This window comes from Xiphophorus maculatus, chromosome 22, assembly GCF_002775205.1.
Source record: "Xiphophorus maculatus strain JP 163 A chromosome 22, X_maculatus-5.0-male, whole genome shotgun sequence".
Taxonomy (NCBI): Eukaryota; Metazoa; Chordata; class Actinopteri; order Cyprinodontiformes; family Poeciliidae; genus Xiphophorus; species Xiphophorus maculatus.
Window position 1 is genome coordinate 1,166,132 of NC_036464.1, and position 23,973 is coordinate 1,190,104.

At 40.5% G+C, this 23,973-nt stretch overlaps 1 protein-coding gene across 6 annotated transcripts; it reads left to right on the plus strand.

Annotated features, from left to right (window-relative positions):
- The first annotated feature begins 1,588 nt into the window (after window positions 1–1,588).
- On the plus strand, window positions 1,589–23,597 carry ikzf1 (IKAROS family zinc finger 1). Of its 6 annotated transcripts, none has more exons than XM_023328001.1 (8): window positions 1,589–2,087; window positions 6,712–6,765; window positions 6,939–7,052; window positions 15,837–16,109; window positions 17,694–17,861; window positions 19,278–19,403; window positions 19,737–19,868; window positions 21,631–23,597. In XM_023328001.1, exons 1-8 carry the CDS (start codon window positions 1,943–1,945, stop codon window positions 22,299–22,301), a joined length of 1,683 nt encoding a protein of 560 aa, XP_023183769.1. In that variant the 5' UTR covers window positions 1,589–1,942; the 3' UTR covers window positions 22,302–23,597. The 6 variants fall into 6 exon arrangements, with proteins under 6 accessions (XP_023183769.1, XP_023183768.1, XP_023183770.1 ...); XM_023328000.1 differs by having other exon boundaries at window positions 1,590–2,087; window positions 19,734–19,868; XM_023328002.1 differs by lacking the exon at window positions 19,737–19,868 and having other exon boundaries at window positions 1,590–2,087.
- The last annotated feature ends 376 nt before the right edge of the window (window positions 23,598–23,973 follow it).

Consider the following 23,973-nt stretch of genomic DNA (forward strand, 5'->3'; position numbering starts at 1 on the left):
AAATAAATAAAGCCAATGCTGTACACAATTTCCAATCATAAATATCACAAAAATAATTATAAATTAAGTACTGCATTGGCCATTGCAAAAATTGCTAAGCATAATATTTTGCATTACAAGTTGCCGTCTGAATAAAGCTGCTGATGATACAAATCTGGCCCCTTATAGCTGGTTAAAAAAACATCTATATAATGGTCTCTACTGGTTTTTAGAGGCTGGTTCTAGACCACATTTACCACAGGGGACATTGTAGTCAGTGTGTTTTATGGGGACATGTAAAAAAGAATTACACAAAAAGCATAGCAGTGTGGGATGTTACATATATACATATATTAAGTCAATGAAGAGCCACTTGAGTCTCCAGAGACTCAGGTTGCAGGTGGAAAATGTGATCCTATCTAGGGCTGTCATAAACCAATATTTTAGTAACTGAGTAATCCATTGATTATTCTTACGATTAATCGAGTAATCGGATACAAAAAATCAAACAGCAGCACACTGCGCCACGACGGACACTATTTTGTCCATCGATGGACACATTGTCCATCCTCACTGACATTGTTCAGCCTGGAATGAGCGTCTTCCTCCTCACATCTGTATTTTTGCCAGTTTTTGCTTTTAAGGACGGTGGAGTATCAGGTGGTAATTTAAAAAGACGCGGGTTGATAGCAGCTCGCCGGGCTGCGTAGAGTCTCTAGGCGACCGTGACGGCAGCGTCGGTCTGTAGCGTTCTGGGGTCCTGTTGAGCTCCGTCACGACAATTTAGCTGACCTTAATATTTCCTGTGTTTTATTTTGGTCGTTATTGTTACATTTAGTGTTGATATGTGTGTGATGGGCGTGTCTATCGGACAATTATGTATCGGTTCGATATGAGACGTGATATTTAACGGTATTTTACGGAGGGGTAGTAATCCTATTCAGGGGTGCTGAGGTACAGTTTTAGGGGTGCTAAAGCTAAAGCACCCCTAAAACAGGGCTAGAATCGCCACTGGTTAAGACATCTGTCTTTGTCTAATTAACCTATATAATGTGCTTCACTTAAATAAATAAACTTTTTAATAATATTCTAATTGATTGAATGGGTCTGTATGTCAAGGAAAAGTTTAGTGGAAGGATAAAGTGTGGTAGAAAAGGTTAACGACTGCAGGCTGGAGAGGATTGTGAAGTAAAATTAGTTTTCCGGTCAGAGGCACAGAATCCAAATTCCAGATCTGATTCCAGATCTGGAGTGCCATGTCCACTGGTGGTTGTGGTCCAACACAGCCATCTACCAGAACATTTTAGCCCACTTCCTGCTTCCTTCAGCTGAAAAACATTACAAAGATGCAGATTTCATTTTCCAGCAGGATCTGGTACCGACCCACAATACCAAAGGTACCAAAAGCTGGATCCCGGCATGTGAAAACTTTTCATGGAACCTCAATTTGAGATTTTCATCAGCTTACCAACTATTATCAGATAGAACAGCTAAAATACTGAAATCTGATCCAGATCAACTATATTCTGATTTACTGGGAAGCTCCTAGAATGTAAAACGGGGCCTGAACTCTAAAAAGGTCATGGAGGGACAGTAATGGATGAAATATTGAATAGAGAGAAAAGAAAAGCTCATTACAAGGTAAAGAAAAACACTTGAGTTAATTTCATGGACTAGTTCAGAGCCAGAACAGGTGACAGAAGGGGAGCTGTCCAATATGCAGGCGCGGACTGGCCCCCATCAACTCCCTGCGTGTGAATGAAATAAATAAACAATGAATGGTCCACTCTCCTCGCTCGCAGCATCCCATCTCATGCATGGCTGCCAGTGATGGTCTGCTGGGTGTCAGCTTTTATTGGCACGGCACAAAGCAAGTGCCAAGGGTTCGGTGGGCTCGACTCCCCGCCGCAGAGTGTGGATAAAAGCAGAGCAAAATGCCTCAGCCGAGCTCAGAGGCATAGACATGTTGGGCTGGAACGAGGAAGTGCAGTGGAGAGGGGAGGGACTCAGGGCGCAGCTCCATGGGGCCGCCGCGGCGCTGCGACCTTCTGCACATGGAGCCGGGGAGAGTTGGAAGAACTTCATTCTGCAAACTCAAGGAATAGCAGGTAAAGTGACCTCCACCGCGCTGTTTTGTGTTTTTTTTGTCGGGCTTCCCGCTGAACTCTCAGGCTGTGTTGGTGGAGCCAGCAGAAACGGCTCGGTTCGCTCTAAAAGGAACGATGGAAACGTTTGCGTCTGGAAAAAGAAGTTTCTCCTGTCAGTTTGGGTGCAGGTGCGCCTCAGCATCAGCTCCCGACTGCCGCCGCTCGTTTTTATAAAATGTCATCTTGTTATAAAACTAGTTACTAAACAGAATCATATTTTAAAACTCAATGTGACGATTTTGCTTTTACTTCTATTTTCCGCGTTGTTCGCCACTAATTTATAGGAAGTAGTGGAAATGTTCCCCTTTTTTTCCCATGGGCCTTTTTTCTTTTGGGAATGAGGATAAATTAAATAATGAAACATATAAATTAATTAAATTTACACAAAAATACTAATGTCGTGTTTGTGGTTTGTTTGGGCTGCTTGCGCGTTTCCTTATCATTTTAACACGTTTAACTTCTCATGAAGCGGCACCTGTTGCAACAGATGCGTAAACTTCAGATAGTCCAACAGAACAACTCTGAAGTTTCACAGAATAACCGAACCAACTTTTGGATTTTTTATCAAAATTAAAAAAAAAGACATTATAACGAAATTATGGGCTTAAAATAAAAGTTAACTCTGCTCTCTTTAAACAGGAAATCAGTCCGCACCGAGCCGCGCAGGGTCGAAAACGCGCTGCGCACTATTAAATAATCAATGAATCAAATCATTTTCCCCAAACCTCAAAACTTGGTATGTGTCTCTGTTCTCAGTTGAACCACATTTTCAGTTTGTTTCGCGTCTCCGTTGGAGGAAAACGTACAGGCGGAACTTTTTACACTTCTGCCTCTGAGGTGAAAAGTTGTTCATCAACGCCCAGCAGAAAAGGAAATAAAGTTGTTTTTATCTTCCAAACACTTAGAAAAAGAAAGGAAACACTATGTTTTCCGACTTTTAATAAATTCAGCCTGACATTATTCTCCGTGCCCTTCAGGTTTGATGCAGGGAAAAAGTCATAAATACTAATTGATTAAAAAAATGTGTAGCATATATAGTTGAAAAATTAATTTTAAATTTAAAAAATCTGCTAAAATTCTATAATACATTTAATTAAATCTTACTATAATTATAATTGATATAATGGTGCAATTTTTTTTAAAAAAAAAGAGAGAATAAAATAGGTGTGAAGTGGAAGGCAGTACCTGCTCAAATGGGGCTTTTTCAAAGCTCACATGGAAAGTGAAGTGCTGCAAAACCTCTCTGCAGATACATCATCTTTCTTGTCAAGAAGAACCAGAAGAGTGTGCATGTGTGTGTGTGTTGGTGTGTGTGTGTGTGTGTGTGTGTGTGTGTTGGGTGCAGGAAGACAGACAGTTATTAAAATGATTGTACTGTCTGAATAGCAGAGTAGTGAAGTGTGTCAGATGCAAATGAAGGAAACTTCTCCTCAGAGCACCTTTGCTCGCCCCTCCACCCCTCCATGGGCTCCCAGAACACATCTGCTAACACCCTCTACCCACTTCCACCCATACATTTCATGAATTACTGATGAGAATCTCCATGTGTGTATATATGGAGAACAAAGGTGACTGTTATAGCTTAATAACTGGTGGTAATAAAAGGCACCCACGGGAGAGAAAAATTAATAATTCAGCTTGTGCAAAAAAACGCAAAATAAAGGTGAGGAACATTTAATCAGTTTGGGGAGAAATTTCAAATTTATTTGAAGGTAATAAAGTGTTTTTGTGCTGCAGCAATTTGGATTTTATTCTGTTTCCTGATTGCAAAACAGGAAAAGTACATTTGTTCTCCTTCTTGTTTTATTATTAAGCTTTTCAGATAATTTTAAGTGTAAAACTCTGTAGGTTTTAAGTTGAGAGGAGGCAGTTTTTGAAGCTTTCTCCTGAGTATCCACACTGCGCTGGCGTGGTCCTCAGTATCTGTTAACGGTTTCGTTGCTTTCTCATCTCCACCCTGCTCCCTGGTGTAGCTTTTGCACTTCGCACTGAGCAGAAGGCTCAAACCTACCCCTCCACCCCCTCTAACTCTACCCCTAGTGCTTCACCACTATCCAACACACACACATACACACACACGCACACACGCAGGAGGAAGACCGAGAATTCTGTCAACCCACAAGCCTCTTCCTGCATCTCCCCACTTGACAAAACTACGACCAAAAACTGTTCCAGTCCTGTTGCGCTTTGTGTCAGAAGTCTTCTCGATGACTTCCACCCCACCAGCACAAATCTTCCACTTGCCCCCACTTTTCTTCAAGACTCATCCACCAACACGCCTGAGTTCGCTTTGTTTCAGACTGGCAACACTGAGCTTGAATTAAAACATTTTGGGTTTTTAAAGGAGGGGAAAGTGGAATCTGAACGTGCAACGCTGCCATTTTTTAAAATAAGAAAAGCTGAAGTACAAATGAGACACTAATAAAATTAGAACAACTCAAAACTGTCTGTCGCATGTAAAGAGTGAAAACAGCTTGAAAATAGAGTCACTGGTTCAGCTGAAGAGTTACTTCCTGATTGTTCTACCCAGTAACTTACTTTCCAAACGCCGAGGCAGGCGTGTTGTGGCTGAGAATGTAGGAACTCCGTCTTAAGGCCTTTATTTTAGTCAAGATAACCCCATGAACCCACCCCACCAAGCATTCATGTACCCTGACGAAAACTATAAAGGTACACGAGAAAGGAGTCCTGTCTGCAAACTCCAGATGCTGAGGTAACACACAAATCATTTGCACCGTTGACCTTTGCCCCCACTCCCCTCCTCCTCTTCCTCTTGCTCTCGCACTTGCATCCTGGTTGGCATCTGTAGGCGTCGCGCTCCCGACCTGACGTTGAGCGTTGCGACAGAGCGGACCCGGTTCGCTTCCCACTGTTCGTTCCAAATGTGTGGAGCCATCTGTCAGTAAAACAGGAAGGCCTGGGTTCCCCTTCTCCCTTGGGCTTGTTTCGCTATTTTCGGGAGCTTCACTTCTCCCTGTGTGGCTGCTTGGACCGGGCAGCCGCCCCAGCGCGGGCTTCTTGAAGTGGCGGCGCTGGGGCCGAGGCTGTCGGGGCCCATCTGCTGCAGGCTTGAGGGCCATCCATTATTAATGGGGCCACGGGCGTTGGTGACTCCTCAGATACTCAGCCCTGGCCAGAGGATCGCTTCTGGATTGCCTCGGCTCGCGCGAAAAAATTAATAAATAAAGAGAACTTCAGTCCCTTGCTGTGCCTTGCAAAAGTATTCACACCCTCTGAACTTTTTTTCACATTTTGTCACATTACAACCTCTAACTTCAGAGTGTTGTAAAGGGATTTGAGGTGAAATGTAAAGAAGTGCATAATTCTGAAGTGAAAATATTTTTTTAAATAAAAAACTGAGGCGTTTAGGTGTTCAACATACGTTGGTAACTTAATCTGAGTCAGACTGGATGGAGAGCAACTCTTAACAGCATTTTTACAATTATATTGCATCTGGGCTATTCTAAAACATGAACATGCTTTGATGGAATCCATTTCAGCTCTTCCAGTGTTTTTAGGGTCATTATTCCCCTAGAAGCTAAAACTTTACCTCCGGTCTTTATTTTTTCCAGACTAACAGGTTTTTTCCAGGATTCTTCTCTGATTAGCTCCGTCCATATTCATATCAACTCACTAAAAAAATGCAGCACCAGTTTCTCAAACTAGGAGACATGAATTTTCAGTTATTATATTCCTCAATACAGTTCAAAGTTTCTCTCATTTGACAAGAGAAATTTCTTCCCTGGGTGCCTTATCAACTCTGACTTTCCAGTCCACAGCATATTGCCACCACCATGTTTCATGTTTGTTGTGTTTCCTACATGTCAAACTTCCTTTTTCTCTCCCAGAGTCCAGGTTAGTAGAGTGCATGGATACTCGTTGTGTCTGCAGCTCCTCCAGAGCCAACACAATCCTCCGGGATTTTATCTAGGAGCATCAGAGTAAAGTGGGGCTGACAACTCATACATTATTTTCCCTCCAACTCACAATTCTGATCTTCTTGATGTTGGTTTCTCACAGAAAATCTTGATAAAATGTGCAGAAGTTTCTTCTCTCGTGCCCGTTCTCCTTTGACTCCTGGCCTCCTCGTAGCCATCTATCTCTCAGCCGCCTTTTTTTTCTCCCTCTCCGTGATTCTGATGGTGTCTGCGCTCGGGCCGCGGACTCAGCGATGCATGCTCAGTAAATTAGAGAGAACACGAGCGTCGATCAGCCGGGCACGCCGGTCGCCCGCATCCCCCGTGACCCCGAGGCCAGTTAATTTTCTGCTTAATTTTGCGGCAGTCAGTTTGCATTTTTGGATGATTACGTGGCAGGAAATTAACAATAAATAACAAATGTGGTGTGAAAGCCCATTCCCACCGGCGGGCCCCTGCGAGCCGGAGCCGGGGCCGCGCTGCAGCTCAGCCTCTCTGTCAGGGCTTATAATGAAAATGTCTGTAATTCTTTGTAATGTAACGCGGGGGACGCTGGCTGTGACAAGAGTTATCCCGCTGTGCTGATGGAGTCACACCCTTAACTCCACTCAAGCTGCTTCTAACATTGAACTTGATTAAACTTATACGCATCTACATCTCCTCTGCAGAATACTTGCACCGCATGGAGACCGAAGAGGCCCAGGAAATGGCGCAGATGCCAGGTAAAAGCTCGCCCACCTCATGATTGAAATGTAGCTCACAGTCGGGACAATAGGCCCACAAACAGCCACTTTGCATCAGCGGGAGGTAATTTATCTCCTCCTGAGAGACGTGTCGAGGGGTTGCGTGGTGAGTGATGGGTGTTTGCTGGTGTGTGTCTTCCCCCCCGTCCCAGGCAGGGAGAGCCCCCCTGCCAACGAAGCGTCTGAGGAGGCAGAGGAACCCATGGCCGTCCCCGAAGACCTGTCAGCCGGTTCCACCCATCAGCAGAACAACCGGGGGGACAAAGGTACGACTGCTCCCACAGCCCAACCAGATCTGGAGTAAAAAGTATAAAGAATCACCTGACCTGCAGGGAGTCTAAAAAGTGTACACACCCCTGAGTTAATTGGAAGTCAATTAGAACTCCTTGTTTAACCTTCAACATGGCAATTCAGCTGAAAAACTCAAAAATCTGTTAATTTTCTCCAACCTTTCTGAGGCAGAGACAAAAACTGAAAAATGTAACTATTGTTGGGCCACAAAATAGAAAAATTTCAAAAATTGTCTTCTTTCATATTTACCTGTTTGACAATAACAATTCTCAAAATCTGTATATCATTAAAGATCAAAGGTATAAAATGTACTTAGACTGTTGTCTTATTTGAAGAAAAACAGGCAATTTCCAAATCTGTTGGGTCATCAATTTTGAAAGTTTTCCATTTTGTTGGCCACATTTTTTACCATTCTTGACTTGTTGTCAGGGGCCAACCGAGATCCTTTCAAGGGCCACAAATGGTCCCCAGGCCACACTTTGGACACCCCTGATTTACAAACTAATACTTTGTTGAAGCACCTTTTGGTTCAGTTCAACTATTTGAGGTCCATCAGATTAATCTCTTTAGGTGGCCCCACATATTTTCAGTCCAAATTAACCTCTGGACTTTGACTAAGCCGTTCCACAACTTCAATCTTCCTCTTCTGAAGTCAGACTTTGTTGACCTGAATGTGTGTTTGCACTCACAGTGATACTGACAAATAAAATCCATCTTTATCTTCAGATCTTTAGCAGAAACCAGAATGCTTTGAGTCAAGACTGGCAGAAAAAACAACCCCGCAGCATGATGCTGCCACTTCCATTTTTTACTGTGCTCATTTCCAGCATTGTTTATGGAAGATTTGAAACTTACATCTCTGTCCAGAAACATGGATGATGCAGGAGACTGTTCTGACAACCAGTACTTGTTGGAACTTGTTCAGAATTATTTCACACCCCTCTCCTGACTGATACCTTTGATTAATGAGATAATTTTGATCCCTTATGGCTTTAACTAATGGATATAAATGAACAAACATATTAGATTCACTGTTATGGCTGTTGAAGGCTATATGTAAAGATGATTTAATAATGTATCAGTGCACACTTATGCAAAAAGTTTAGAGCAAATTTTATTTTTTTTCTACTACAAGATGTAATTTTTCAGGTACATGAAACAGATTTTGTCATATCTAAGGTGGAAAACATTTTCATATTAACTATCACAGCCTTATTTTCTACTGCAAAAAAAAAAGCTGGCATTTCAGCAGGGGTGTGTAGACTTTTGAGAGCCGCTATATGTGTGTGATGAGTTCGTCCAGTGAAGCAGCAAACAAACAGGAGCCACAAAATCTAAAACAAAAACAAAAAACACTGCAGCAGCATTCCCAGTGCATCCAAATGAAACCCAGACAGATATGTGAAAATGTCAGGATCAAAAGCAAAACACATATAAAAATGTTCAACTAAGTTCATCCCATGTAGCTCCATCGGGAGTACAGACTAAACCCCCTGGAAAAATTCATTTAAAGATGCAAAGAGACACATTTAGGTCATTGGCAGGAAAGGTGGAGGAAATAGAGACGCCTTTGATCCATGGCATGTCATTAAGAACCCCAATCTTAAGGAATACTTAATGTGGCCTTGATTTGAGTTTGTGAACATCAAGCAGGGGAATTTGATGGTGAAAATGAGGATGAAGCAAGCTCAAGTCTCCTAACATGGGTGGTTTGTGAAAGAGCAAGAAATATTCATCATTCATGGGTGTCTAAGGAAAAAAAACCTGGATAGAAGGTGAAGATTTAAACTCTGTAGGTGTTTAAGTGGAAATTTTTCTGCTTAGGATGGAGAAAAAAAATGGCTGTGTTCATCGTGACAAAAAAAAAAAGGCTTGTCATGTGCTATCTGCAGCGTTCCACATATCCAGATAACGGCAAAGATTAGCAGCGCGCAGTCAAAAATAAGATGCGAGAGGAAACTGAAATAGGATGTGTAAGAGTTTCCTAAGAAGAACTTGCCATCAGACAGTTTCAACACTCCTGGAGATAAAGAGTTTAGGAGCAGGGCCAAAGCAGAAAGAGATCAGCACATCACTGCACCACAGAGGTCACACACCTGCGCGCACGCCCGCACACACACACACACACACACACACACACACATATATATATAAATGCATGCTTACTAACAAAGGCTTTCTCTTTGACTTTACCGGTGAGATGTCAGGAAGGGAACTTGACTCAGGCAGGAAATTTCCTTACACTTCGTTCTTTACAAGATCTGCAATTTCTGCTGAAAAATGTCAAAGAGCACGTTTTTAAAAAAATGTTTAGCTCCAAATGTGGAAGAAAAATGGCACAGTTTGTGGTATACATAGATGCATAATGCATATATATTTTTAATCCATGTACATTAGCGTGTGTGTGTGCGTATCTCTGCACAGGGACAGAGAGAAAGAAGGGAAGTGCAAGTATCTGGTACATCTGTGCATGGCTGCCTCTGTGATAAAAGCCAGAATTAGTTAAAATTATCGCCCAGGATCATGTGCTGCTCAGTTCTCTTTAGTGAAAAAAAAAACACACAACAGGCAAATAGTGGGCCGGGGGAGACTAAATGTGGGACACGGAACCTCAAAGTATCGAAAGCTCGAAACCTCAAAACCCAGGTTGTTTCCTGTTGCAAATAACTATTCACAGCTCGGGATGGAGTTTGTCGGACAGAATAGTCACACAGTCTACAAACGCACACAAACAGAAAGGAGGTTTAAAGGTCATAGTGAGGCCCTTTTCTTATTCGCTGAAAATCAGGAGAAACGTTGAGTTGAAGTTACACGCCTGCAAGATGAACCTTCCCGCTGAATTTTTTATTTTTTTTGGTTCTCTTTCACTTTCTGTGATTCAGATGGAGCCTTTTGCTATTTCAGAGGCATGAGAGTGAGAGGGAGACTAGTTCCCGAAAACATGGCTGCAAGTTTTTTTTTGTCGTGTGTGAGGGGAAAAGTAGGCTGTATTTAGCGTTCCTGCAAGTTGTGCTCAATGTGTCGCTGCCGTGGTTTGACACTTGTGGTTCCTCTACCTTGCACACCAAGTTATTTTCAGGCCCTGAGAGAAGCACAGAAACAGCAACTTCCAGCAGGCGCCCTGCGTCCACGCTACGCCGCTAACATCTCTCCCTGCAGCGAGCCTCTCCTCATATCATAGTTTATCATCTGCTCTATTAGTAATTTGAGGATCAGATCGCCCGTATATCAGGTTGTGACTTTTTATTGTTACCTTTTGTGTTTGTCTACACTGTGATCTGACACCTGCTTCCCAAAATGAAAAATCAGGATGTGTGATCATGACAAACATAAAATTAAAGCTTTCTTCCTATTCCATATTTAGTCACAACTTCCTCATATCCATGAGACCTGGGCGGCTGCCCAGCGCTAAAGGTTCCCTTCTCTACAGTCCAGCCTGATCATGGCTTCAACATTTTAGCTGCTTTTCTGTTCAGGTCACCTCAGTGTAGGTTCATTTAATAACCATTTATATTATATCCAACTGGATCTAAATTGTGCTCCCATCCCATAACATTGTTCACGGTTTGTCATTATATGTAGATTTTACACCACAAACCAAAACAAAAAGCGTTACTATGGATGTCTTGACTGCTTCAACATTGCAGGACAAAACAACAATGAGCAATGTCCCCCTCATAATATCCTTTTTAATATACAGATATTGTTACTTTAAATTGGACCCTGGTATTCATGTAGGTTAAGAAACACAGACACTCACATGTAGCTAAAATACTTAAGGAAGCGACTACAACACTAATAACTTCCTATTTTAATGGTTCAAAAACCAAATATATCTTAATATGCATTAATATACACACAGTGGAAACTGTCTTGTCGCAACCGCAGAAGCTAACATCTACAATCTTCCTTATTTCTGCTCCCGCCACGTCAGCCAATCAGAACCAAGAAAAATTAATGCCACTCTTTGATTGGCTGCTTTTCCAAAAGCCAGTCAATAGCATGTCTAATAGCATTGAGCCTAAATATTTAAACTTTTTTGAATATTTTAGATATGCTCTAAAAAATTCCATTGGTGAATTTTCCCCCAAATTATCTGGAGTCAGAAAAACTTCCACAGAAAAATCTGATAATACTGAACCGCGAATCATCCCTTTATTTATGTTTTGTAAAACACTTACATTTAATGTTTGAGTTATACTTATATTTCAGTAAAATGTGCTTTGAAGTTCGTGCGTTCCAGTGTAACAAACTTGATCACTTTAAAATCAGCAGGAAGACTTACATCATCACTGAACTGCTTTGGCCTGCCTGAGAGAAAAGAAAAAAAACTTGGTGGTTTTTCTGAGAGCTTCATGTTTTGCAACACGTGCAGCGCAGTCTACAAAAGAGATGTTTGTCTGAGCAAGTTGTACCGGCTGATTCTCTTTCACATTTACAGACAGAGCATAAGATGTCACAAATTCATAGTACATAACAGAAACTCACTAACGATTAGCGACCTCTTCTCCCACCTCCTTAGTTATGTGTTGTAATAAAGGAACAATAGTCAAAAATATATTAAATAAATAACATTAGTTTTGTGTTAAATAATATGTTGGAAGTGTTTATAATACATAAAATAATAGCTACAGTCTAAGCAGATACCATCAAGCTAAGCTAACGCTAGTTAGCTGTGAAAGCTAGCAACTAAAACACTTAGCCAAATACTTGTATCAGTCTGGTGTATCAGAATGTTTCACCAGAAAAACTAATTGATGTTATAAATAAGTAAAAAGGACATAGCAAACTACAAGAGGACAAAATATGGCTAATTTCTTAGCTAACAATAACCTAACAACAAAATGGCTACATTAGCATGCTAACAGTTGGTGAAAAGCATGAATTCAAATAAATTTCAAGTGTTTATATAAAATTGATTAAATATAGAATATAAATGAAACCCCATCAATACGTGTTGCCCCAGTAAAGATGTGTTTTAGAAAAACTTTACAAAAAAGCATTTCTTTAGTATTGCAGGACCCTTGTTTCACACTAAACAGTGGGAGACAAATGCAGAATTAAGAAATATGTTTAAAAAAAAAAAGTAAAGTAGATATAGAGCAGAAAATGTTATTTACCAATGTTGGACTTCCTATTTCAGTCACATGGAGGCCCATCCTGGTGCATTCTTCAAAATGGGAAAGAAAAAAGAACATTCCATTTAACTGCATAAATTTAGGAAGGACTACCATAAAAATAGATACTTATCTAAACTTGCCCACATAAACAGTTGGAGTAAGAACTAAAAAGTTGGACATTGGAAACAAAGTGCCAAGTTTACCTTGTACATCCATCATAGGGATGATTCAGGATTTAGATCACTTTCCATTGTTGATTAAATCTTAACTTCTGCTTTCAAACAACAAACCCTGCAGTTTATGACCTTAATCTCAACAGCAGTTGGATTTTGAGGTTGGACAATGATCCAAAGGACACCAGCAGCCGTCTCTGAATGTCTAAAAACCAAAACAAAAATGAAGGTTGGATGTTTTGGCATGAATTTAAGCATGCTTTAAAATGTGGCTGAATTAAGAAGACATGTGTAAAGGAGATAAAAGTTTATTCACAGACACTATATTTGTCCTGATTTCATATCTGCAGAATCATGGAAACATTTAGTTTAACAGATTCATGTCCTTTTCACTCGTAACAAATACAGGAAACGTGGTTGCAAAAATAAAAAAGTAGTCAGAAAGAAGTTTGATGTGCAAAGCAGATAAATAAAGATAAATGCATTACGTGACCTGGTGATCCTTATATTTCACTTCACCTCCTGCCTTCTGTTAGCGGACCTTTATGTTCCCTCTGACTTGTTGCGATAAAAAAAAAAAACAGTTTCAGTTGCATGTTGTTTAACAATTCCTTTCCCGTGCTTCCCTTTCTGTCACTTCTCCATAATTCTTGGTATTTCAGTTAGACAGGCCCTCTTTCTGAAGCTTCCCCTTTTCCCATAGATTCCTATATTTCATGATTTCCACTTGTTCCTCTTCAGTTGTACAAACAGAGACGGAGGCATGGGGAAATCAGGCTGCTGCCGAGATGTGCAAACCGCAGGCTGGTGGCTGTGGGACTTGCACGATCAGTCGGTTCTCTTACACATTTCTAAACGCTCTCAGGTGGGAAAAGCAGGAGCAAACAGTTTATTGCGCAGGACGCTTCTCTTTTTTTCTGGTCAGTGGAAAACCACAAATCAAATAGACATAAAAAAAAATGATTTTTTATTTGTACTTTGTCCTCAGTAGTGGTTTGCATTGATGAACCATGCAGAATTAGAGATTTTTGCCAGTTAAATTGAGATTTGTGTCTGCAGTGTAGGTGAGATTCTGAGCTCTCTGTTGCGCTGATAGTTTCTGCCTCAGTCCCTAAAGTTTGACACTGCTTCCTGTGTCTCTGTTTCCTGTTTATCTTGCTGTCATTTGCTTTACCAAAGTGTGATGGTGTGAGATGATCGGCATGTTGCAGCATCTCATCTCTGACATCCTGAAGGCATGCTTTCCAAACTGTGTGTCCTGACCGACTCGTGGGCCGTGCTTCAGCAAAGACCAACGGCCTGTTGGCGTGTAAGCTGCTGTCGCTTCACATTATGCCTGACATAGGAGGGAAATTCTTGAAGATTTGATGCAGGCGGAGCAACGCATGGAAACGCCGCAGTCTGACATTATCACGAAGCCGCTGTGGTTTTTTTGTAGCGCAGGGTTGTCACATACCGATTCGTTTCCAGCTGGAGAAACTGAAATGATGAATAACCAAAGATAGAGGGATCACCATATGGTGCTGAAACAATGGACGGTTTGGTTAAAGTTTTCACACCTCCTAAAAATTTCCACATTTTTTAGCGTCAAGATTATAAACAAAGTATTTTATTTGGACCTTATGTGATAGACCAACACAAAGTTGTACAATATTTTAAAATACTTAAATACTTTAGTTAATTCATCCAAGTATCTTCAAAGAATCATAGATGATGCTGTGGACAGGAAGGATCTCCAGTAGCAGTCAGTCCTGCATTGAATTTGAAGAGGCCTCTGGCTGAAGACTGTTGAAAAAAGCTTAATTTCCAGGCAGCAGAGATAATGTTTCACAGTAACATGTCCTGGATGACATCATCAGTTGTTAGCAACCTCTGCTAATCCACCTCATTTTCTTTTGCCACTCCTCTATAAGTCTCTTTTTAGACATAGAAAGTCGATCAGTGAGACATTTTAGTCAGGATATGATCATTTTCCATCATGATGGGTGAACTTCCTCCTTCTGTCCCTGCTCTGCGTCCACAAAGCCTCCTTTTCAACTCCTGTTGAAAATTCAACAGGTGGCTGGGGGTCAAAGTTCAGGCGCTACCGGAGCTTTTAAGATGCTAGTCAGCTGCTAAAAGTTGTAAAATTGATACTGTTCCAAACTTAAGCAGCAAAACAAAACTGAAACTAAAACAGTAAGATTAAGAATCCTTCCAGCTGCACAGCATCCAGGACAAAAAGGAATCTGATGTGTTTCACTCTAAAAGATGGTGGTGGCAGCAACATGCTGCAGGGCTTCCTTTAAAGTTTATTGCTTCCTTTAAAAGCATTAAAGGACAAATGGATACAGCTAAATACAGAACTCTGTAAGACAGCTTGTTATTGACCACTAAAGGAAAAGATTAGATCAAACTTTTTCTTTGAATTGATTAATCAAAGTTTAGATCTGTTACAAAGCTTGGAGATTTTATAAAACTGGTGGAGACACACCCAAAAAAACAATGTTTCTGTAAAGTTTTGAGTCTAAAAACAAATGCATGTTACACTTTGTGTTGGTTTGCCAGATAAACACACTGAAGTTTGTAATGTGGAGAATTTCATGAGGTGTGAATACTTTGGCGAGTTTCTGCATATCCGAGCAGCGAGGCGCTCCAGAAATACGACATGTTATTTGTTCAATGTGACAGTTCATGTTTTAGAAATACAAGTACAATACAAGCCCACACCGAAAACACTTGAGCAGAATGATGAATGAAAAATATTTTTTTAAATTCCTAAAACCAGATTTAAAGAAACTGAAATTTATTATATTATAAAAGTTGTATCTAAAGCAAACAGAAAAAGGGCTTGAAATTATCTGAAATAGACACCAAGTACACAAAATATCATGAATTTATTGAGTTTTAAAGCTGCAGCATTTAACTTTTATAAAAATATGTTTTTTACATATTTGTTAAAAATGTCACCATGCTGTGACTGTTTGTTATGAGCTACTATTGCTGAAGAAATGCGCCTCTCTCTAACAAAAACAACTAACCAGAGCCAGGAGGCGGGTCTTAGTGCTGTCAATCATCCTCATGTATTTGCTGCTAAATATGCTAATAGCGGAGAAGCAACTTCTTAGATCAGGAAAACCATTTACCTGCCCTCAGTTGTAGCTATGGTAACTAGCCTTAGCATTCACAACATCTGCTTGACCGCGCTAAGACCCGCCTCCTGGCTCTGATTGGTTGTTTCTAGTCAGTACTGGGAGCACTGGGAGGAGGAAGGGGAGCTGACATGGTGACAGTTTAACCAAAAAATAAAAAATAAAATAAATACATTTTTTATAAAAGTTACAAACTCCAGCCTTAAGGTTCAGACTGTCAGGATAATGTAAAGATTTACTTGAATAAATCAAAGTGCCCATCTTCTAGAGTTTGACATGATAACAGAAGTTTGCTCGTATTCTAAACCGTGGCCCCCCCTTGCCCTCTCTTCCAGCCTGTAACATTAAAGTTGAGGCTCGCAGTGATGAGGAGAGTGGGCTGGCCTGTGACATGATGAATGGCGTGGAGGAGGAGGAGTGCGCGGAAGACTTGCGCGTGGTCGACTCCTCCGGGGCCAAGCTGAACGGCTCACAGCCGAGTCCCGAAGCCAAGGCCTTCTCCTCGGCTGGCGGTATCCGGCTGCCCAACGGGAAGCTCAAGTGCGATATCTGTGGGATAGTTTGCATTGGCCCCAATGTGTTGATGGTGCACAAGCGAAGCCACACCGGTAAGCCGCCTGCAATGTTTCTTGCTCTTCCTCTGCACCCATGTTGACTGTCAGTATGAAAGGGAGAAGACTGTGTGCTGCTGTGGCACTTCCTGTTGTTCAAGAAAAACTCAGAAGCTCTGCACCACATCTGTTTTATTCAAGTAAATACAAAATGTAGCACAGTGCCCTTAACTGAAAATACTAAAAGCATGCTTTCAATCTCAAAAACACGATGAGAGATGCACCAATCAGCCGATCATAAATCTAAAAATCTATTTTTCCCCCTTTTTTATTAAATGCATGAAAACTATAATTTTCTATCTGCAAACGCATCAAACAGCATTTCTAAATAATGCAATTCAGATAAATTTGAGTTGTAATTCTCTCACTTTGCAGAAAAATCTGGATCAACAGATGAAAGATGCACCAATAATCATCTTCATGTGCAGCTCAAATGTTTAAAAATCTCGTTTTTAGGAAATACATTTCCTCTTATCTTCTAAACTTTAGAAAAGAAATCAGCATTGATCGATGCATCTCCTCTCTCTCCTGTCATGCCTGAAAGATTCTCAGCATCACATTTAACATTCATCACTTTTCACTTAAATTTCTCCTAATAACCGCCTGACAAACACTAATTATCCATTAGTTTCAGAGCAAAAGAAATACACGCACCCTGAGTTTAGAAGCAGAATATCTGCTGCAGTTAAATGGAATTGACTTTAAAACGACAATTATCTGGCTGTTAAAAAGTTTTTCAGAAATTCAGAAATGATATGCTATTGTAACGGAGCCAAACCAGTGGTGGGGAACATCTGCGAAAAAGCCACTTAACTGTCAGGCTTCTGAAACTAATGAAACTCAAAATGGAAGAAAGGAACAGTCGACTGATGCAAATGCAAAAGAAAGTACGCTAAGAGATATAATGAAACGGCTCCTATTTAAAAAAGAAAATATTCTCCACTACGTCTTTTGCTCCTGAAATGCATTTTTAATGAATTTCCCTTTATATTTTTGCTGCTTCACTGGCGTCTCTTATTTTATGGCGGGCTTTTGAAAGAAAAAAAAAAAAGCCATATTATAACGTTTTCAGAGAATGCCACAACACGCGGAAAGGCTGGATATTGGTTTATTCCAGAGGCGCTGATCAGGAAGACTGGCTCTCAACACAAAGTGTTTCCTTCGCTTTATTCAAATGAGGCTGAATTTGCATGGTGATGTGGCGCGCTTATTTCAGAGACGAAGAAGAGGGGGGGAAAAATGAGATTTTCAGATCAAATTGACCTAAGCAATGGTGCATTACGGAGCTGGCAGGCTGAGTGTGAGAGGCTCATGTTCGATCAGAGCGCCAGGGGGATGAGGGGGGACGCGGGGAGAAGGAGACCCTCCCGCCGGCTGCTGGATCGCTGTCGGCCCCGGCAACGCTCCATCATCCAGCGTGTTCTGGCGCCCGGGGCACTTGTAGCGCAGTGACCCTGCACGTCTTTGTGCTTATTCACATGAAAGACATTGAGACAGATAAAAACACATAAGCTGAGCAGCAGTGGTGCACGTTGTGCTTTCTGTTTGGGTGCATTCAGAGTGTCTGCTCTCTGTCCCCAGGCGAGCGGCCGTTCCAGTGCAGCCAGTGCGGCGCCTCCTTCACCCAGAAGGGCAACCTGCTGCGTCACATCAAGCTCCACTCAGGGGAGAAACCCTTCAAGTGTCACCTGTGCAGCTACGCCTGCCGCAGGAGGGACGCCCTCACCGGACACCTGCGCACCCACTCAGGTGAGCATCAACACACACTCCTACACACACACACACACTCGGTGATTTTAGGAAAACTTAGGACAGAGCAACTTCTGCTGTGGACAAAGTGAGACCACAGTTCTTTATAAGAGGAAGTTGACAGCATGGAGATATGGTGTCACTTTTTTTTCTTTTTTTGGAAATGCTTTGCAGAAGTATGTGCTAATAAAATTGGGTGTAAACATCGAGCTCGCTCTGAACAGTTTAACGGAAGAGCGGAGGGATAACCTGCACGGCTAACAGCCATGCATGTGCAGGCGCTCGGCGTTTCACTGCATTAGGAGAACCAGAAGAGGCGCAGTGTAAAATGTCAGATCTTATCTGGAATGAATCTGTTTTCTGCAGCACATTTTCTGGCGACCACAGGCTGGCTGGGACGAATAGAAACGATGAATTTAAATTAAATAGCTGCAGTGAAACCACCAAGAACATGCAAACTAAGGCAGAGTTCATCTCTGATTTTATCTCAACCGAAATATATTTAATACAGATTTATTTTAGCTCTTTCATTATGTTTTCCAGAAAAACTGCAAATTCTCCTGATCAGTTAAATAAAATGTTGATTTAAAAAAAAATTCAATAAAGTCTGACTTTATGTAAAATATTTTATTTGACTTTTCAAAAATGTATATTTATTAATTTATTACTTTAGATATCTCATTTTTCTATATAAAGTTAACATAATTAAATAATACATATATTTACTGTACATTTTTAAAGTATTTCATTTTTCTAAACAACTCAAATGTATGTTGTACTTTTTAACTGAAGCAAATCTGTCGTTTTAAGTTTGGCACTAAAAACAATATAAATTAACTAAATAAAAACTGAATTAAAAATGTGAATTGTTTTAATAAACAATTTTTATAATTATTTTATTTTAAATGAATTTATTTAATTTTTAAATATTTGATTTCGTACAAAAAATCTACTTTAAACATTTATTTTTTAAAGTTTATTTCAATATTTTTTCCTTTTGTAAAATAAATAAATCATATGCACCTAAAACTGGCTTTTTAAAAGAAGATAAAAAAAATCGTAATTTTTTTGTGAATATTAGTTTTGTTTTTGGGTGAAATTTAAATAAGTAATCATTATTCTTTATTTAAATAGATACTTTACTATAATGTTTATGTGTTACATAGATGTATTATACCTATTTGGACACTGTGGTATTTTCTACAAATATATTTGTACTTAAGAAAAAAAAGAACAAAAATGAGAAAAGTCTTTTGTATTAGAGGAGAAATGAAATAGTAAAATAATTGCATTTTTAGGAATTTAATATTTTACTTAGATTCTCTTTCATCTGCATTTAAAACAGATACTTTCAGACAAAATGTGGTTTGGTGAGCACCTTTATAGCCTGTTTTCTGTTTCTTTGATGTATTTCAGTTGGAAAACCGCACAAGTGCGCCTACTGTGGCCGGAGCTACAAGCAGCGCAGCTCCCTGGAGGAGCACAAGGAGCGCTGCCACAACTACCTGCAGTGCATGGGCCTGCAGAACAGCATCTACACAGGTTGGTGGCGCCGAAACGCTCCCCAACGTCAGCCCAACTCTGAAACATCACATACCAACAACACTGATCTGTCTGAGGGCCTTTATGATCCACATGATGATGACTGGAGGCATATCTGCATAGGATTGATCCTCTGAATGCATGAGCAAATACCAAGAGCTTCACATGTCAGAACAGTCCGCTCTGAGCTGCACACACAGGAAATACATAGGAATACCATCCGGCATGAATCACTAGGCTCCACCTCATCATCTGATAAGAAAAAAAAAAAAAAGGACCGGTTCAAAATTATTCTGACGCTGAAATCTACTTCTCTGTCTTGCTTTCCAGTAGTAAAGGAAGAAAGCAACCAGAATGAGCAGAGGGAAGACTTAAGCCAGACGGGATCTGACAGAGCCTTGGTGCTAGACAGACTAGCTAATAATGTAGCTAAGCGTAAGAGCACTATGCCCCAGAAGTTTGTGGGTAAGGGCTGCAATCTGCTTCTTTTGTGTGACTTAAAATGCTTTTACTGTTGCTAGCTACATAGTCCTTTATGTTCACTCTGCCACCTGGGCTCTGCACGGTGCATGCATGAAGACGTAGCTTGTTTGATTATTTTAAGAAAAAAACAACTTTTAGATTAACAAGAGGGAACATGAAATCCAGGTATCAGACCAGGGTTTTACTGAGAACATGAAAACATACAGTGCCAAGCAAAAACAGTCACACTGTTTTCACATTATAATCACATTTAATGTATAAAGAAAGATATACAGGTTAGGAAGTCCAGGTCAAAGGAGACACAGCAAACGTGTAGAAGATGTTCTGGTCGGGTAAGATCAAAAATACTGTAATGTTTTTAGCCTAAATAAACGTTTTATGAATAAAAAACCAGAACATACCAATAAATCGGCCCTAGTAAATTAATTTTGGAAGATCAGACAATATTTACATGAGATCTGATCTTATTTACCTCAGCAAAGGGCTGAAAATCAGACAAACTCATCCACCAGGTAATGTGCAGTTAGCAATAGTCACCCCACTGTAGACAACTTTATGATTTTGTTGCTATATTTAGAGACTTTTCACCCAAAATAATTGGCATTGGCCAGAATCAGCAGGTCAGGCTTTTTTAATGATCAGTGTTTGGCGCCCCTATAAGAGCTGAAAAGTCACCCTTAACCCATTATCCCTACTTTAAGACATGGCAGTGGGCGCATCATGCTGTGGGAATGCTCGTCTTATTATGCATAGAGTGAAGTACAGTGTGAAAGCCTGGAAAAAACATTTTACAGGCGGCAAAACACATTAGTTTGGAGCTGAGGTTCATTTTCCAGCACAATGAAATGATTTAGATCAGTTTTTGAATGGCCTAGTCAAAGTCTGGACCTAAATCCAGTAGAGAATCTGGAATTATGATGCAGAAATTAAGTTTTTGACTGATGCAAAACAAATTATATGAGTTGGAAAAGTAATGCCGGACATGAGGTAGTGGCAGCATCATGCTGTGGGGATGTTTTGATGGGATATTAGAGGCTGCAAAAGTGAAACAGGGAAGAAGATTCAACTTCCATCACTGTAAACAAACAATCAGAACTATTATGTTTTGATTTAAGTCAAAGCATGTCTATGTTTTAGAATGGCCTGGTTAAAGAAAAAAGGGGCAAAATGTTAAGTTTTTTAGATGTGAAAAATGGTTGAGTTGATCCAAAAAAAGACTTGGCAGGTGGTTCTGCACAGTGCTGACCCCAATAAATGCCAGATTTATTAGATTGGAACTTGTAAAAGGAATTATTTTAGGATGGAAATATCTTTTATTGTCCTGGAAGTGGGAAAATAAAAGCAAGTAGACTCACAAAAATAGAATATAAAATATATAAAAACAGAATAAGGAGTTAAAGTACTGTGCAGTAAGTGGGAAATTTCAACATGCATACCGTGTTGTTACAAAGAAATTGAGTATTCCAGTACAAATGAATGTTAGTTTATTAAAATTTTACATTTAAAAACCCCCCAAATATTTACAGTTAGTGACAATAAAAACCGATTGGCTGATCATATAAAATCTCTCTAAAACAAATGAAGGCTTGTGGTGTTAAAATGTGAAAAGGCTGAAAGGTTGTGACTGCTTTGCACGGCACTGTACGTCACTTTCTGACTAAGCTAGAGATTGTTAGCCTCAAGATGTGAGTGAATGTCTGGGAGCGTCGGTGAAGCATATCTGCGTCTGTTTCTGACCCACCAGGAGACAAACGTCTGTCGGATCTGTCGTACGACGGCGGATCGGGAGAGCTCATCCAGCCGCACGTCATCGACCAGGCGATCAACAGCGCCATAAGCTACCTGGGAGCGGAGTCTCTGCGGCCCCTGGTCCAGACCTCCCCGGCGCCCTCCGAGGTCGGCATCGGCTCCATCTACCCGCTCCACAAGCCGGTCCCCGAGGGCCACGTGGGCGCCGTCCTGTCGGCCAAAGACAGCGCGGCCGAGAACCTGCTGCTGCTATCCAAGTCGGCGCCCAGCGACAAGGACGGCTCGCCCAGCCACAGCGGCCAGGACTCCACCGACACCGAGAGCAACAACGAAGACCGGACGGGCGCGGCCACCGGCCTCATCTACCTGACCAACCACATGGGCATGAGGAACGGCGTGCTGCCGCTGGTCAAGGAGGAGCAGCAGAGGTACGACTCCATCAGGGAGGTGGCCGCCGACAGCTTCAAGGTGGTGACGGCGGACGGCGAGCAGGTGAGAGCGTACCGCTGCGAGCCGTGCCGCGTACTCTTCCTGGACCACGTCATGTACACCATTCACATGGGCTGCCACGACCACAGAGACCCCTTCGAGTGCAACATTTGCGGCCACCGGAGTCAAGACCGCTACGAGTTCTCGTCTCACATAACCCGGGGGGAGCATCGTTGATGAGCGCCCCCTTCAGTCCACACTGCAAAAACACAACATATTACCAAGTATTTGGTCTGCTTTCTAGTGGAAATACCTTAATTCACTTGAAATAAGACAAAACACTTTTCATTAGGGATGCACCGATAAATCGGCCCTGATTTCCTTAATTTTGGGAGAACGATACTTATGTGAATTTGGCAAGGGTCAAACAATTACCCACTGCTGCCAACTTAGCAACATTTCAGACAAAAATATCACTATCGGTTAGGATCGGAATCGGCAGGTCAGGCTTTTTAAAGATCGCGGTCGGCCAGAAAACTGCAATCGGTGCACCTGTTGATACACAGGAAGGAAAAGCTCATATGTTGACAAGCTACTCCACGAATAAGCAACATAAAATTTATATAAAGTATATTTATACACAAGTGTGATAGGATAAGTAAATTAAATAAATACAGGAGCTTCTTGTAAATCACTAATTTCTTAATACTTATAAAAAGTACTACTTCTACTGGCAGATGTTTTCCGATGTTTAAAGTGAAAAAAAAAATCAGTCAGTCTGGCTGAAAAGTTACTAGTTAGTTTTGTCTTATTTCAAATGTACTAAGAAATTAGACAAAAATACTTAGTAAAATTTAGTGTTTTTGCAGTGCAAAAAAGACAAAACAAATACCATAAAAAAACCACACATCTGCAATAAAAGTGTAAAAATACATGATGTAAAATACACTCCTAATGTCTGGAAGTTTTTAAACCATGTTGCATGTTTGTTGATATATGAATATATGAAAAACTTCTTTTTATTATTATTTTAAATAAAATGTTTCCGAAAACATGAACAACCATTGTAGAAAATGCAGCCAAAAATACAAAAGGACCTTTTTCTTTTTGTTAAAATGAACAAGACTTGCACCAAAATAAAAAAAGAACAAAGATTCAGTGCAAACAAAACACAGGTAAATACAATCAGCTAAAGGTGAGTCCAGATTCCGGTAAAACCGTCATCGACCAGTGTCGATGTCTCAACATGTCTCAACCTTTTGCTTGTCTTTGTGGGATTATTTATGAAACATTTACATGCTTGTCTGTTTTTTTATATTTATTACAGTGATTGATGTTTTGTGTTATAGAATAGCATCTTTTTTCTGTTCAGCTGTACTAAAAATGTGTGAGAGGAATTTGTGTCTGCTGCTGGAGGCTGTTCATGTAAAGGATCGAGATCTGCTGTATCGGATACTAAAAGTAAAGTTACCATCGTCTGGAGAGAGAGTTACGCTTTCAAGATGTCAATAAAGGATATTTTATATATGCACACAGAGTGGGTATGTTTTCTGGTTTTAAATGTCAAAACGTTTAAAGTCAAACATAAATGATTGGTGGAGTTTGGCTCTCAAACTTCTCCTGAAATAATTAAGTGTGGATGTCATTCAAGATGCTGCGCGGTTAAGAGCTGTCAAATAAAATACAATTAGACCGAATGACTGACATTCAAGTCAAGAAATGAACACAAAGCGCTGAAGGAAAATTATGAGATAGATGGAAATAAATGAAAACTCCTCATAATTAGTGTGTTTCTACAGAGCATTCGAGACCTCCCATAATATCCATCATTTTTTATGTTTTTATTTGATAAACTACCAAAATCCAGAAGAATCTCAGTCATTTAAAACACAAAGACAAAGTTAATTTA